The sequence below is a fragment of the Hydra viridissima genome, unplaced genomic scaffold (assembly GCF_058129835.1).
Source record: "Hydra viridissima isolate aposymbiotic clone 2 unplaced genomic scaffold, HvirCarnegie_v1 scaffold_4, whole genome shotgun sequence".
Classification (NCBI taxonomy): domain Eukaryota; kingdom Metazoa; phylum Cnidaria; class Hydrozoa; order Anthoathecata; family Hydridae; genus Hydra; species Hydra viridissima.
The window spans coordinates 3,400,263-3,412,821 of record NW_028324303.1 but is presented as its reverse complement, the minus strand read 5'-3'; the positions used below and the strand labels follow the sequence as shown (position 1 = coordinate 3,412,821).

The 12,559-nt window shown below is 29.6% G+C and overlaps 4 protein-coding genes across 5 annotated transcripts; 2 read left to right on the top strand and 2 right to left on the bottom strand.

Annotated features, from left to right (window-relative positions):
* Positions 1 to 532: 532 nt before the first annotated feature.
* On the top strand, positions 533 to 2,011 carry LOC145182704 (triosephosphate isomerase-like). Its single transcript, XM_090085537.1, has 2 exons — positions 533 to 626; positions 1,137 to 2,011. The coding sequence occupies exon 2, from the start codon at positions 1,163 to 1,165 to the stop codon at positions 1,910 to 1,912; it is 750 nt and encodes a 249-aa protein (XP_089941663.1). The 5' UTR covers positions 533 to 626; positions 1,137 to 1,162; the 3' UTR covers positions 1,913 to 2,011.
* Positions 2,012 to 2,252: 241 nt separating this feature from the next.
* Positions 2,253 to 7,476, top strand: LOC145182705 (uncharacterized). Its single transcript, XM_090085538.1, has 5 exons — positions 2,253 to 2,608; positions 2,771 to 2,862; positions 3,229 to 3,345; positions 4,533 to 4,644; positions 7,226 to 7,476. The coding sequence occupies exons 1-5, from the start codon at positions 2,336 to 2,338 to the stop codon at positions 7,337 to 7,339; spliced, it is 708 nt and encodes a 235-aa protein (XP_089941664.1). The 5' UTR covers positions 2,253 to 2,335; the 3' UTR covers positions 7,340 to 7,476.
* Positions 7,266 to 10,366, bottom strand: LOC145182703 (A-type voltage-gated potassium channel KCND3-like). 2 transcript variants are annotated; one of them, XM_080057907.2, is made up of 5 exons: positions 9,880 to 10,314; positions 9,220 to 9,611; positions 8,798 to 9,072; positions 7,889 to 7,997; positions 7,266 to 7,399 (listed from the first exon to the last, which is right to left on the bottom strand). In XM_080057907.2, the coding sequence occupies exons 1-5, from the start codon at positions 10,181 to 10,183 to the stop codon at positions 7,370 to 7,372; spliced, it is 1,110 nt and encodes a 369-aa protein (XP_079914033.2). In that variant the 5' UTR covers positions 10,184 to 10,314; the 3' UTR covers positions 7,266 to 7,369. The 2 variants fall into 2 exon arrangements, with proteins under 2 accessions (XP_079914033.2, XP_079914032.2); XM_080057906.2 differs by having other exon boundaries at positions 8,798 to 9,611; positions 9,880 to 10,366.
* A 1,428-nt stretch (positions 10,367 to 11,794) lies between these two features.
* Positions 11,795 to 12,364, bottom strand: LOC149889436 (uncharacterized). The gene has a single exon (XM_090085115.1). The coding sequence runs from the start codon at positions 12,362 to 12,364 to the stop codon at positions 11,795 to 11,797; it is 570 nt and encodes a 189-aa protein (XP_089941241.1).
* Between the last annotated feature and the right edge of the window lie 195 nt (positions 12,365 to 12,559).

Below are 12,559 nucleotides of genomic sequence, written 5' to 3'. Positions count from 1 at the left end.
TCTCTTTATGATCAAACTTCGAGATTGATAATTTATCAAAAAGCGAATGAGAAAGTAATTTTTATATGGGACTAGGTCGAAAAAATTTTTGTATGGGACTAGGTGTTTTAACCCTATTACCTGTGTTTAGAACTCAATGTCAAGAGACTATATAATCAGCATCTGCCAGTCCTTCCATCCTAAGATAAAATACATTTTCAAGCCGCATGATCATCTAAAAACAACCAGAGCGATGTTTTTAAATCTTAAAGATATATTTAATTGATCACTGTGATTTTGAGGTACCAATTAGTTTTAAATAAGGACAGTATATCTCGTCAGCTACGTTTTCAGTTTTTGCAATTTAGTTGGCTTTTTAACAGTTTTGCAGTTGAAATCTAAAAGTTAAACTTACCAACAAAATTTTAAAAAACATAGCAATTGCAAAAAAATACGAAAAATATAGCTTCCATGTTTTCGTGATTTTCTATTGTTCTCAATTTTGAAAACTTTTGCTTTTTTGTGCACAGATTCGTCAAAAACAATTAGAGATCATAAATTTTAGGATACGGACCGATACGAAGGGATCACCCTTAGCTGTTATCTTTATATATATTTCTTTGTATAAAAGACTTGCACTGTAACTGGTAATTTGAAAATATATTTTGACAGTTATTAGCCTGGTTAGACCATATTTATGCTACGTAGTCGTTAAATTTTTGCTTAATATGTATTTAAACAAGATAGGACTTATTGTAACAAAGAAAGTACAAACTTCTATACTAGTCATTTAAAATAAAACAAATTTTAAGATTAATTTTTTTATAAGACATTTAAAAGATTACGTGAAAAATTTATGACAGCACACTTTAATTATAATACTTTGTTTTAAAACTTCAAGACATTGTGCAGAATTTCTATGCGATTAAATACTTTAAACTTGTTTTTCAAAAATAAAAAACATGTATGTAAACTTGTCACACCAAAAAATTTTGCTTTTTTAAACACAAAAGAGTTTTTTTTTAATGAAATTCAAAAAAACTGATTTTTCTTAAAAGGCAGATAAAGAAGCTTGTAGATTATTTGTTATTATTTGTTGTTAATAAAGAAAGCAATTTTAATGCTTAATATAAACCTTGTCATTTTTGTTTTTAAAGTTTAGTTTTATATCTTACAAACCAAAATGTCTTGCCGAAAATTTTTGGTTGGTGGGAACTGGAAAATGAATGGTGACAAAGCAAAAATTTTATCAATTTTGGAACATCTTAATTCTAGTAATTTGAGCTCTAAAACTGAAGTGGTTGTGGCTCCACCTTCCATTTATGCATCATATGTTGTTGAAAATCTCAAAGCTGACATTACAGTGTCCCTTCAAAACTGCCATCAAGCATCTTCAGGTGCATTTACTGGTGAGGTCTCTGCTGAAATGGGTCAAGACATTGGTTGTAAGTGGGTCATTTTAGGTCATTCAGAGCGTAGACATATTTTTGGAGAAAGTAACGCTATTATTGCTGAAAAGATAAAACATGTTTTGGATTCAACCAATTTAAGCATAATTGCTTGTATTGGAGAACTTCTTGAAGAGAGGGAGGCAGGAAAAACACTGGAAATTTGTGCTACTCAAATGAAAGCAATAGCATCAAATGTAAATGACTGGTCTCGTATTGTAATTGCATATGAACCTGTCTGGGCTATAGGTACAGGTAAAGTAGCTACCCCAGATCAAGCACAGGAAGTCCATGCTGAAGTTAGGAAATGGTTGTCCTTAAATGTGAGTGAAGATATTGCTGAGAAAACACGAATAATGTATGGAGGTTCAGTGACTGGAGCAAATTGTAAAGAGCTAGCCTTGAAGGATGATGTTGATGGCTTCTTAGTTGGTGGAGCTTCTCTCAAACCTGAATTTATTGACATAATTAATGCTAGACAATGAATTTATTTCAGTTCATATATGTATGTCATTTTTATTTTTATATGTAATTGAGTAATTGTATTTTAAGTATTGGGTTCTTAATAAAGTTTAATCATTAAATCTTTTAGCCAGTTTATTGCTCTATGTCATATATCAATGAATTCAGAAATTACTATCACATCCGGAAGTTTTTATTAACTTAAGTTTATATAATTTATCTCTGGATATGTTTTAAGTATTGTTTTAGATTTTAATAACTTTAAATTTTTATAATCATAAGTTATTATTAAACTATTTTGACATTAGTCATAATTAGTTTAAACTATTGTGACTTGAATCTTTTAACAAGGCCTTCTGTTGAATTATCACAGGATTTAGACTACATAATAAATAATACAAATAATATCTTTTTGCAATGATATTTGAGAGAGTTTTTTATAATGCATGTTTTGTACTAGGTTTTTTTTCTCTCCTTTATTGATCAATTTAGTTAAAATGTTTAAACATAGTTCTTCAATAAAGTGTTCATTTTGCATCTTCTTATATGAAGTGCTATTGCTGATTTTCTCCTTTGCTGTTGATATTTCTCCTTTGTGTCCGGATCATATCCTTATATTTCTAAAATTCTTTACTCCTTTAATGTTGTTGGGTAATTACCTTATATTGAGGTATTTCTCAGAGTGCTCTAGTCTCAAAATACAAGGGGGAATGAATGAGGTAAGAGTGCTAGAATAAATTGTTTTGTTGTAACTGTTAATTTGTTAAAGATTTTTAGCATTAATTATTGCTTTATTTTGGTTATAGTTAATTTCTGTATAAAAATATTAGTTGGTAATATTAAGCTGCTTTAGTTCAAGTTGTTTGTGGCTTTTTTTGTAGATATATTTGATTGGGCGCTCTTTGTTATTGTTTGTGGTAGGGGCTTGTTGTTTTCATTTTATTTCTTTTATCCTTGGGGCACCACTTCTAGAGTAAGTTTTAAGGACTTTTATTGTTGTTGTTGTAATTATTTTTGTTGCTGTTTTTGTTTTTGTGATTGTTGTTGTTGTTGTTATTGCTATTATTATTATTATTATTATTACTATTATTATTACTATTATTATTACTATTATTATTATTATTATTATTATTATTATTATTATTATTATTATTATTATTATTATTATTATTATTATTATTATTATTATTATTATTATTATTATTATTATTATTATTATTATTGTTGTTATTGTTATTGTTATTGTTGTTATTGTTGTTGTTGTTGTTGGTGGTGGTGTTGCATAAATATATATTCATATCAATCATTTAAAATCTGAGTGAACAAAGTATTTGTTTAGAAACTTCATGTCAACATTTTTCTTTTGTTGTTCATTATCTTCACTGACAGTATTTCCATTAAGTGTAGTTCACAAAGGAAAATGGGAAGCAATTGTGGATACTTTAACTAACACAGTGTGAGTCTCATTATTTCTTATTTCTTAATAAGTTAAATGTTACTAGTTAAGAAGTTATTCTTTCAGTTTTGTTAATTCATTCATTCAAATCTGAAATCTATTTTGTATTTGTTATGTGTGTGTTATATATGTTATATTTGTTTTTTCTGACATTAAAAAATTTTTTTTTGTTTTTTATTAAGACAAAGTTATATAAGAACTATGTTCTAATATAATGAAAGTTTTTCAGGGTTATGGAATGAGAAAATATGTTTATGAATGAGTTTAACAAATCTATTTAAGGTCTAAAGTCTAAAGGGTGTTTTTTTAAAGGTGGAGAATTTTATATTGAAATAAAACACAGAAAAATGTTTTTTATATGCATGAAATTGGCTTTAGTTAAAAGATAATTTTGTATGTAGCATGTGCCACCATGGCTAGTACATAGGTAGTATAATATGGAGGTCCAATTTTTATACACGTTTGCATTAAATCATGCTGTATTTCAGCAATATTGCATCTAATGTTGGCTTTCAAGTGCTCAATTGTTCCTGGTTTATCAGTGTCTTGCAAATAAGGGGGCCAGTAATCAGGTCCATTTTATGAAATTAATTGTTCTTCAAATGTTTCATTCAGTAAATTAATTGTATCGCACTCTGTGTGGCATGTGGTAGAGTCCTGCTGAAACCACGTGTCTGAAACATTAATCCCATTGAATTAGGGAATAAAAAAATTAGCAATCATATCTTTGTAAAGCTCACTGTTGGCTGTAACATTCTCACCATTATCAATTTTGAAGACATGTGGATTAATAAATAATATAACTAATAATCAAATGGTGAAAATATAGCTTAGAAAGTGGAAAAAGTAGCTTTTAAGAAGGTTGTGTAAATTATCATAAAATAAAAGTTGAAATGAGTTTTTCCTAGCACTAATTTTTCTATCAATTACTATTTTCTTTGCTAATACTAATTTTTAATTATTTAAATAGTTAATACTAACTTTGCTAATACTAACTTTTAGATAAAAGGGCCAAGTAAAAAAGCAATATTTTGACTTTCATGTGGAATAATCCAATCTTGTTCAGTTTTACACTTCAAACCTTTCTTTGGGAATTTCTGAGCAATTATTGCTTTAGCACTGATTTTTACTTATTTACTATACAAATGATAAACATATACAAATAAATATATATTTTATTTTCCTAGTGACATAAATTCTGACTTAACAGACTCAGTGAAGTTTATTTCTTATGTAACAATATTTGGTGGGTGGTTAGGAGCATTTCCAATACCATTGGATTGGGATCGTGATTGGCAGGTAAATTCAATTTATTATCAGACTCTTAAATAAAAACTTGATAAATGGATTGCAGTTGATGGTAAACCTAAGCATTTCAGATGTTTAAAAGATAGTAATTGCAGTGACTGTTCAAAGTGACTTTGGTTCATTTTTTTCTAAAGCTTTCCTCCTCTTCCCCTCCTCCTCCCCTCCTCCTCCCTTCCTCCTCCTCTCCTCCTCCCCTCCTCCATCCTTCCTTACAAACACATCCATACACCATCTTCCCTTTAATATTGTGTAAACATGTTATTTTTGAAAGTTTTCATCCTCTTCTAAAGCCAAAATTTGTCTTTTTTCACATTGTTCCTTTAAATTTTTGTTTGTTAAAAACAAAGAAGAAAAGAAATGGCAGTTATGAACAAGAAAATAACTTATGCACTTTAAGAAAATCAGAATTTGTGTATTTTTTAAATTATCAGCTCAATATTTATTAATGATAATTATTAGTGTGGGAAAATTATGTTTCATAAAATGCATGTTGTGTCTCTGGTAAAATTCAGTGTTTCAGTGATTTTTTAACAGTAGTTAAATTATTGTTTAAGATATAAAGATGAATTATATAGTATATGATCAAATTTTATGCCTGTCTTTAAGACAAAAAAACATGCAGTAATTAACTTGACTTAATTATCAGTTGCTGAATTTTTATGGAAAATTCAACTCTTTACAAAAGATGGTTCATTATGTTTTTACATTAGCAGATCTTTTTGAAAATATCTTTAATAAAGGAGGCACAAAGAAAGACAATTTACAAATTTTATTTATAAAATTGTTCCATTGGCAAACATTTTTTACCATTTTAAGGCAGATGTTTATGGAAACATCGCTAATACCAAGAAAAATTTTGTAACTTTGAAGATGTATTATATTTCACTTAAGCTAACATAAAATGAAGGTCCCATTGCTACTAAGTGGCAATGGGACTTTTTACTGAAGAAATGTTGAACAAACTCCTAGTATAAAATGTCTGACTTCAAAGTCTGGAGCCCTAGTTTCTCGTTTCTACCAACATTACCTGATTGAAGAGTTTTGCACTAATCTGTGTTCAAAAGAATGGTTTAGAAAATAGTTTGCAAACAAAGTATCTCAACTTTGCAATAAAATTAAATTATGGTTTAAGAAAATCTTGACTTCATAAAGTCTCTTTCCAAGAAAATAAAGACACTATGAATTTCGGTCCTGAAAATAGATTGAGATATTAATGTAACAAAGAAGAAACTCAGATGCTGTTTTCTTTCCTTAGTAAAATATAAAGGAATTGTGTTCCTGTGAACTCTGCACAAGGTTTTGCATTCATGTGTTGATTTGGCATTAACGAATATTGTTAATGTAACTAACTACATTAGGATTTTAAGATTAACAATTGCAGGTAAAAACTCTGACTGAAGTTTTATAAAACAGCCCTCCTATATTAAAAATTAGCTCAATGTATGAAAGTCAGCAAAGAATTTGGTGTAAGGATATATCCATGATTGCACTGCTAATTCAAGGAAAAGTTCGTGAAGAAAAAAAACCTTTTTTTGATGAAAGTTTGTTTTTCGTTCTTGAAAGTCTTGCCAAGCTTTCGCTCCATCTTTATTCGCTCCATCTTTATTCGCTCCATCTTTATTGGAAAGATTTAAAGCTGTTATAAAACATCAAGTTGATTTTATTTATCGGTAACCGTTGGATTATGTAAGTGGATTCGCTTACATAATCCAGTGGTATTTAATGTTAGAAGCTGTATAAAAAAGAAAACAACCATTTCTTCCATGAAAAAAAAAAATTCTTCTGTGAAACCAACCATTTGATCCATGAAAACATCCATTTCTTTTTTGGATTTCGAACTTTTGAATATGATAAATCGTTTTGATTTTTTTTAAAAAAATCTCTTTAACTGCGTTTATTTATAAACCAATTTATAAGCATATTGATAGAAAATATTTATAAGCATATTGATAGAAAATATTTATAAGCATATTGATAGAAAATATTTATAAGAATATTGATAGAAAATATTTATAAGCATATTGATAGAAAATATTTAGAAGCATATTGATAGAAAATATTTAGAAGCATATTGATAGAAAATATTTAGAAGCATATTGATAGAAAATATTTAGAAGCATATTGATAGAAAATATTTAGAAGCATATTGATAGAAAATATTTAGAAGCATATTGATAGAAAATATTTATAAGCATATTGATAGAAAGTATTTTTGGCTACAATCGCAATGACCAGTGCACTATGGCTATCAGTCCCATCAAAAGTTGGGCCTTACATCGCAATGACCAGTGCACTATGGCTATCAGTCCCATCAAAAGTTGGTGAGACAACAAAGTTAAATCACATTTTTGTAGCTGTAGGTAACAAGTGTTGTGATAGGTGTTAATTACATAGTCACAGTAAACACGTGCATGCCTTCTCCTAGTAAAATTCAATGAGAAAAATCAAGATTCGCAAATCTTTTTTTTTAGAGCTTTATAAATTCAAAACTTTTACATTTTGATGAAGTTTGTTGTTTTTTGTTTTTATTAATTTCTTTTATTTTTTTCTAAGGACGTTTCTCTTTTTATAGACATGGCCGATCACGTGCTCTGTAGGTTCAATAGCTGGCAATTTAAGTGCGCTTGCGCTTGTCATCTTCTCCAGTTCCAGTCTTTTTGATTCAATAAAGCATAAAATTACGTGAGCTTTCGCATACACTTTAGATCAGCTGGGACTATTCTGATTCGTCATCTAAGTTGTTTGCCTGGAAGTAAATTGAAGAAAAAATGTATAAAAAAGAAATTACGCAAAAAAAAATATCGTATCGATATCGTTTTGATAGTTAGGATTTCTCTTTTTTCTCTTTTTTGTTTCTTCGTTGATCAGCCTATAGTTTTTAACGATTCAGATTCAAGACCAATATTTGATACCGAGTTTTAATGGTGTTGTTTAGTAGTTATCAGTTTATCAACGAAAACAAACGTTGTTTTAATTAAGATGCTTTGTGGATGAAGATTTGAATGAGCGTAGACTATCTCTAAATTAAATTTGTCATTGTCGCACCCGTCGATGCTCATTTTTTTCTGTCGTTTGAATCTGTATGACTTTAATTTGTTCAAAGATAGAAACGAATTTTTTCGGCACTTCACCTAATCACCTTATTTGGTGATTTGGTACACCGTTACAAAAAAAAACTACTTACGCTTTGAAAATTTATCAAGTTGATGTTTTGAACAAAATGGGGTAATTTTACCTTCATTTGTATTATTGGTACTGGTAGTGCAATAACCAAAACGCCCATGAGGCAGCATATTGCACCAATAAATCGACCTTGAATAGTCTCTGGTACAACGTCACCATATCTAGAAAATAATCGGTTTTCTTTTTTAAAAATTTCCTGTCAAACTTTTATTATTTTTTTATTTTGAGAGTTCATTCTCGGTTTAAATACCGTTGTAGTCAAGTTGGAGAGCCTACTTTATGCAGTATTTAATTATAAAGAAGTCTGGGTCTAAACAATGTCCTCAATTACCCCTCATTAACGCTCTCAATTGAATCGCTAACTGCAGAATGTTAACAAGTCTACTTCGAACTTTGATGACTTTTTTGTCTTTCTGCAGTTAGCAGTTCAATTTATGTAAGCATTAATAAATTGTCGCTTTATTTTCAGTTTTATAGTAATTTTATAGAAAGTTTCATAAATATTCAAGCCTAAATGGTAAATTTGTTAGCTCGATGATGTCATAAACCAAAGTCATCCTTTTGTTAAATTTAGTAAATTGAACCTCTGCTAAGTTTATTAAATATGGTACACACTGTAAAAGGTAGAACGGACGCTATAAATTCTTCTTATTTCACGGGATGGCCAACTTCATTAGCTGATACAATCAAGTTACAAACGACGTCATACACAACGTGGATATGTTAAAAAAATCTACGAATCCATTACTAGCTTGTGTAAAAATGATACCATATTAAAAAAGTACCTGTAATATGCAATCGTATAGCAAGTTCTTATGGGTTAGTAATCTTCTAGATTAGTAATCTTTGCGGCTCGATTTGTTAAAATTGGTTTATGAACAATATCCTACTAAGAATATTTTCGTGTAACTTAGAACATGAAGTATTTGACTTTACTTTAAAAGTATTAAAACAAACTTACCCCAAAGTTGTTGTGGTAACGACAGTGAACCACATGGCTTCAGGGATGCTGTAAAAGACACGACTCTGTCGGCGGAAGTTCTCTGCATAATAAATGATTGTTGCGAATAGCACTACTACAACGCAATAAACAAATACAATAAATCCAAGTTCTCTAATGGAATGAACTAATGCAGCGATTAACTCTCGGAGACGCCGCGAATATCGAGCCAGTTTAAATACGCGGACAATACGTAACGACGGGAGTGCCACGAGGATATTATGCGCTGTTTTATTCTTAATGTTCACATAACTTTGTATTAATAAAATAAAGAATGGAGCAATTGCAAGTATATCAATTAGTGAGATAATACTTTTTAAGAATAAGAATCGATTAGGTGCACCGTAAACTCTTATTGAGTATTCCAATAGGAAAAAACTTACACAAACGCTGTCCATTTTGAAAAACAGATCTACAAAAACCTCTCCACATTTGAGGTGCACTATAGTATTGTTGGCTATTTTTTCGCAGTGAACTGTTTCAGCAGACATGGTGACCATTGTAAAAACAATCACTAAACAACTCAGTATATAAAAAATTTTCGCAGGAATGGAGTATGTTGGTACTTCACAAAATAGCCAACATTTCTCGCGGAAAGTTTTCTGCGTACTGACTTCTGCCCCGATTTTTTTAAAGTTGTTTTCTTTTTGAACATTTTTGTGCTGAAGATAGTAATCGCCGCAGCAGAATGCCAATTCATTAATTGGAATGCGGAAAAAGATAAGTTCATCCGTATATGCTTCGCAGCAATCGTTTGGTGAGAAATGCAGTTGACCTAAGACAAACCTGTATTCCTTTAATTAAGTAATGAGCCTGGGTCCAAGTGCGTTAACAGCACTTTTTTAATCAAAAATACTTACGAGCGATACAATAGTAAAATAGGTTTTTCTATTGAAAAACCCGTTTTGCGTTGTAAATTATGATATTGTAAATGAAAATTTAGGCTTTACAATACTCTTTTTTTTTTCAATTTTGTCTCTAAAATGACGTAGAATGAGTTAAGGGGAGAGTGGGGCAAAATCATGTAAATTTTGCAATCTCACCTGTTTTATAGAACTTGTAAATGAATCGAAATATATGTGGATCTCTATCAAAGAAAAACTCATTTTCTTCTTCATCGTAGTAAAAAAAACGTTCATCACTCCCTAATAACGTATCAGGGTGTTGTTTCACATAAGATTCGTGCAAACGAAACTTTGCTCCACTTACATTTATAGTGATGTCATTTCCAGCAAGGTATGCTATCGGATCAATAAGTAACTGCTTTTTGTTTTCTTTTATCGCTTGACTTCGATTAGAAACTTTCTTAGAAGCGATATAACTAGCAGTAGAGCTGGGCGAGTACATTACATAAAAATTATTGCTTGCTTTGCGGTTCAAATGTGTAATATTAAATGAATCCTTATTCCCTCTAACCTTCTTTTAACCGCTATTAAAGCGAAAAATATTCATGTTAAATTTAAAAATTGGTATTTTAAAAAAATTTCCTTTTATTAAATATTTTATTACAAATGGCCTCGAAATACAAACAAGGTTTGATTTTCAAGTCCGAAAACTCGTTTAGATTTTTAAATTAAATTTTAATTTTAAAAGTTGAGTTTTACTTTTACAAGTAAAAATCCTAAATGTATAGTAGATGGCTTTATAAGCAGATGGCTTTCAAACGATCAACTTTTTTATTTATTTTTTTTTTTAACCATGCTTAACCTTTTTCCTTACATTAACTAGTTAATCCATTCATTTGTTTTTTGAATATTGAATGGTTTAGCTCTCAACTCTAAACCTCGTTTTAAAGGGTTCTGTCGGGTTTACACAGTAATAGACGTAAAAGAGAAATAGGAATGAGGCTGTGCTGTAGTTTCATGTTTTATTTGGAATTTGCGGTCAAGAGATGAAAACACTTTCAAAAGGAATCAATTGCAGAATCCGTAAATTTCACCGAAAAGGAGTTTTAAGTGGTTAAAAGTTCAAATTAAATTACTTTCAAAAAGCATTACAAGCTAAAAAAAGTATTGGGTTGAATCAAAGAATCACTACCATTACCAACCTCTTAGTGTGGACCTATCTATACCTTGTTTTGAAAGGTGTTTATGTCACTCAACTGAAAATTGACTAAATTTTTTCCAAGCAGAATTTTCATTAAAAAAGTCCGCGCAGAATACGTCTATCGCAATTAAGTTAATCGGTGTTCAGTAAAAACGCGCTCAAAATAATCATCGGAGTTGTTTTGATAGTGTAATACCAACTTTGCGAAAACAAACTTTTTTTAAATTTTAAATCAGGGCCGTGCAGAGGGTGAGTCACCCGAGCAAATTGCTCGGGGCCCCGGACCCTATGCGGGCCCCCAACTGCGGCAATATCATTCCGGGTTTTTTTTTTCCTTCTCTTTTTCCCCATCAAAAGCTTAAACTTAAATAAAAAATCAAAATAACTTATGAAGTTTAATGAAAGTTGCCACAAAAAAGAGCTTGAGATCTAATTATTTTTTTAAAAATAAATTTAGCGTTGCGTAATTTATAGAAGATCCCTGTGGAAGAGCTTTTGTTTAAATTTTATCTATATGCCTATCTTGAATTTAGCGGGAAAAGTTATCATGTGTTCAAATCTTATTATGTGTTCAAAATTTTTTTACAGGCGATTTGCTTGATTGTACGATTTAATTTATAGATTAATAAAGATAAATTTAATTTTTTTGTTTTATTTTATCTAACTATTATATTATATTTAACTTAACTAATATAAATTTAATTAGTTTTTTTGATTAATTATATATATAAGTTTTGTATTAATTATTTAATCGCATATATAAATATATATATATATATATATATTTAATATATGAACTTCAATAAATACAAATTCTCTCAATACTAATTTTTTATTTTATCTAAGAAATTTTCGCTAGATTATTGATACTAGCATCTTCAGCTTTAATTACAAATCATTAATTAAATTAAATTACAAACAAACTTTAACGGTAACGTCACTTTTTAATGGCTTCTTTAAACTTCGCTTTAATTGGGCTTCTTTAATATTACGTAGGTATAAAAAATATGGCGTCCAGAATTTCGTTTTTACATATTGACCGTCATCTAAATTCATACCTCCATTTTTAGGTCCGCATTTGTTGAACTGAATTTCGATTGCCTCTCGAACTTTTCTTTCAAATTTTTTGGGTTCTACTTTTAACGTCTTTACTTGATCCCATTTTATGTTACATGAACATTTAATTTTATGATGCCCAATTGCAGATTGTTCTAATTTTTCTTCAAAAACATTTTTGTGGTGTTGCTTTGTTCTTGTTGCTATTTTCATTTTTGTTTCGCCAATGTATTTTTGTTTACACTCGCATTCTATTAGGTATACTCCGGGATGGCTATTTGATGGTAGTTTTGTTTTGTTGCGCGAAGTTAGCAAAGATTTAAGATTTGCACTGGATTTAAAGACTGCCCTGTAACCTGCTTTCCTAAAGATTTTTCGAAGTTTTGGTGATAATATTGGGATCCACGGTAGTGATATAGTTGGCATAGTTGCTTCGTTGTTAGATAAAACTATTTCATTATTTGAGTGTCGTTTTTTTATAACAATATTTACAAGGTCTTGTAATTTCTTCTTTTCGTATCCATTTTTAGCAAACACATTTATTAGGAAATTGATTTCTTTATTTAAAAATTTTTTAGAGCAAATTGATAAAGCTCTATGAATAAATCCTTTAAATATTCC

Coding starts and splice junctions, on each gene's coding strand:
- LOC145182705 (XM_090085538.1), top strand. CDS start 2,336: ATGTTTTGTACTAGGTTTTTTTTCTCTCCTTTATTGATCAATTTAGTT. Junction 2,609..2,770: donor TACAAGGGGGAATGAATGAG/GTAAGAGTGCTA, acceptor CTTTTTTTGTAG/ATATATTTGATTGGGCGCTC. Junction 4,645..7,225: donor ATTGGGATCGTGATTGGCAG/GTAAATTCAATT, acceptor CTCTTTTTATAG/ACATGGCCGATCACGTGCTC.
- LOC149889436 (XM_090085115.1), bottom strand. CDS start 12,364: ATGCCAACTATATCACTACCGTGGATCCCAATATTATCACCAAAACTT.
- LOC145182704 (XM_090085537.1), top strand. CDS start 1,163: ATGTCTTGCCGAAAATTTTTGGTTGGTGGGAACTGGAAAATGAATGGT.
- LOC145182703 (XM_080057906.2), bottom strand. CDS start 10,183: ATGTACTCGCCCAGCTCTACTGCTAGTTATATCGCTTCTAAGAAAGTT. Junction 9,612..9,879: donor TTACAAGTTCTATAAAACAG/GTGAGATTGCAA, acceptor GGTTTGTCTTAG/GTCAACTGCATTTCTCACCA. Junction 7,998..8,797: donor GTTACCACAACAACTTTGGG/GTAAGTTTGTTT, acceptor ATTATTTTCTAG/ATATGGTGACGTTGTACCAG.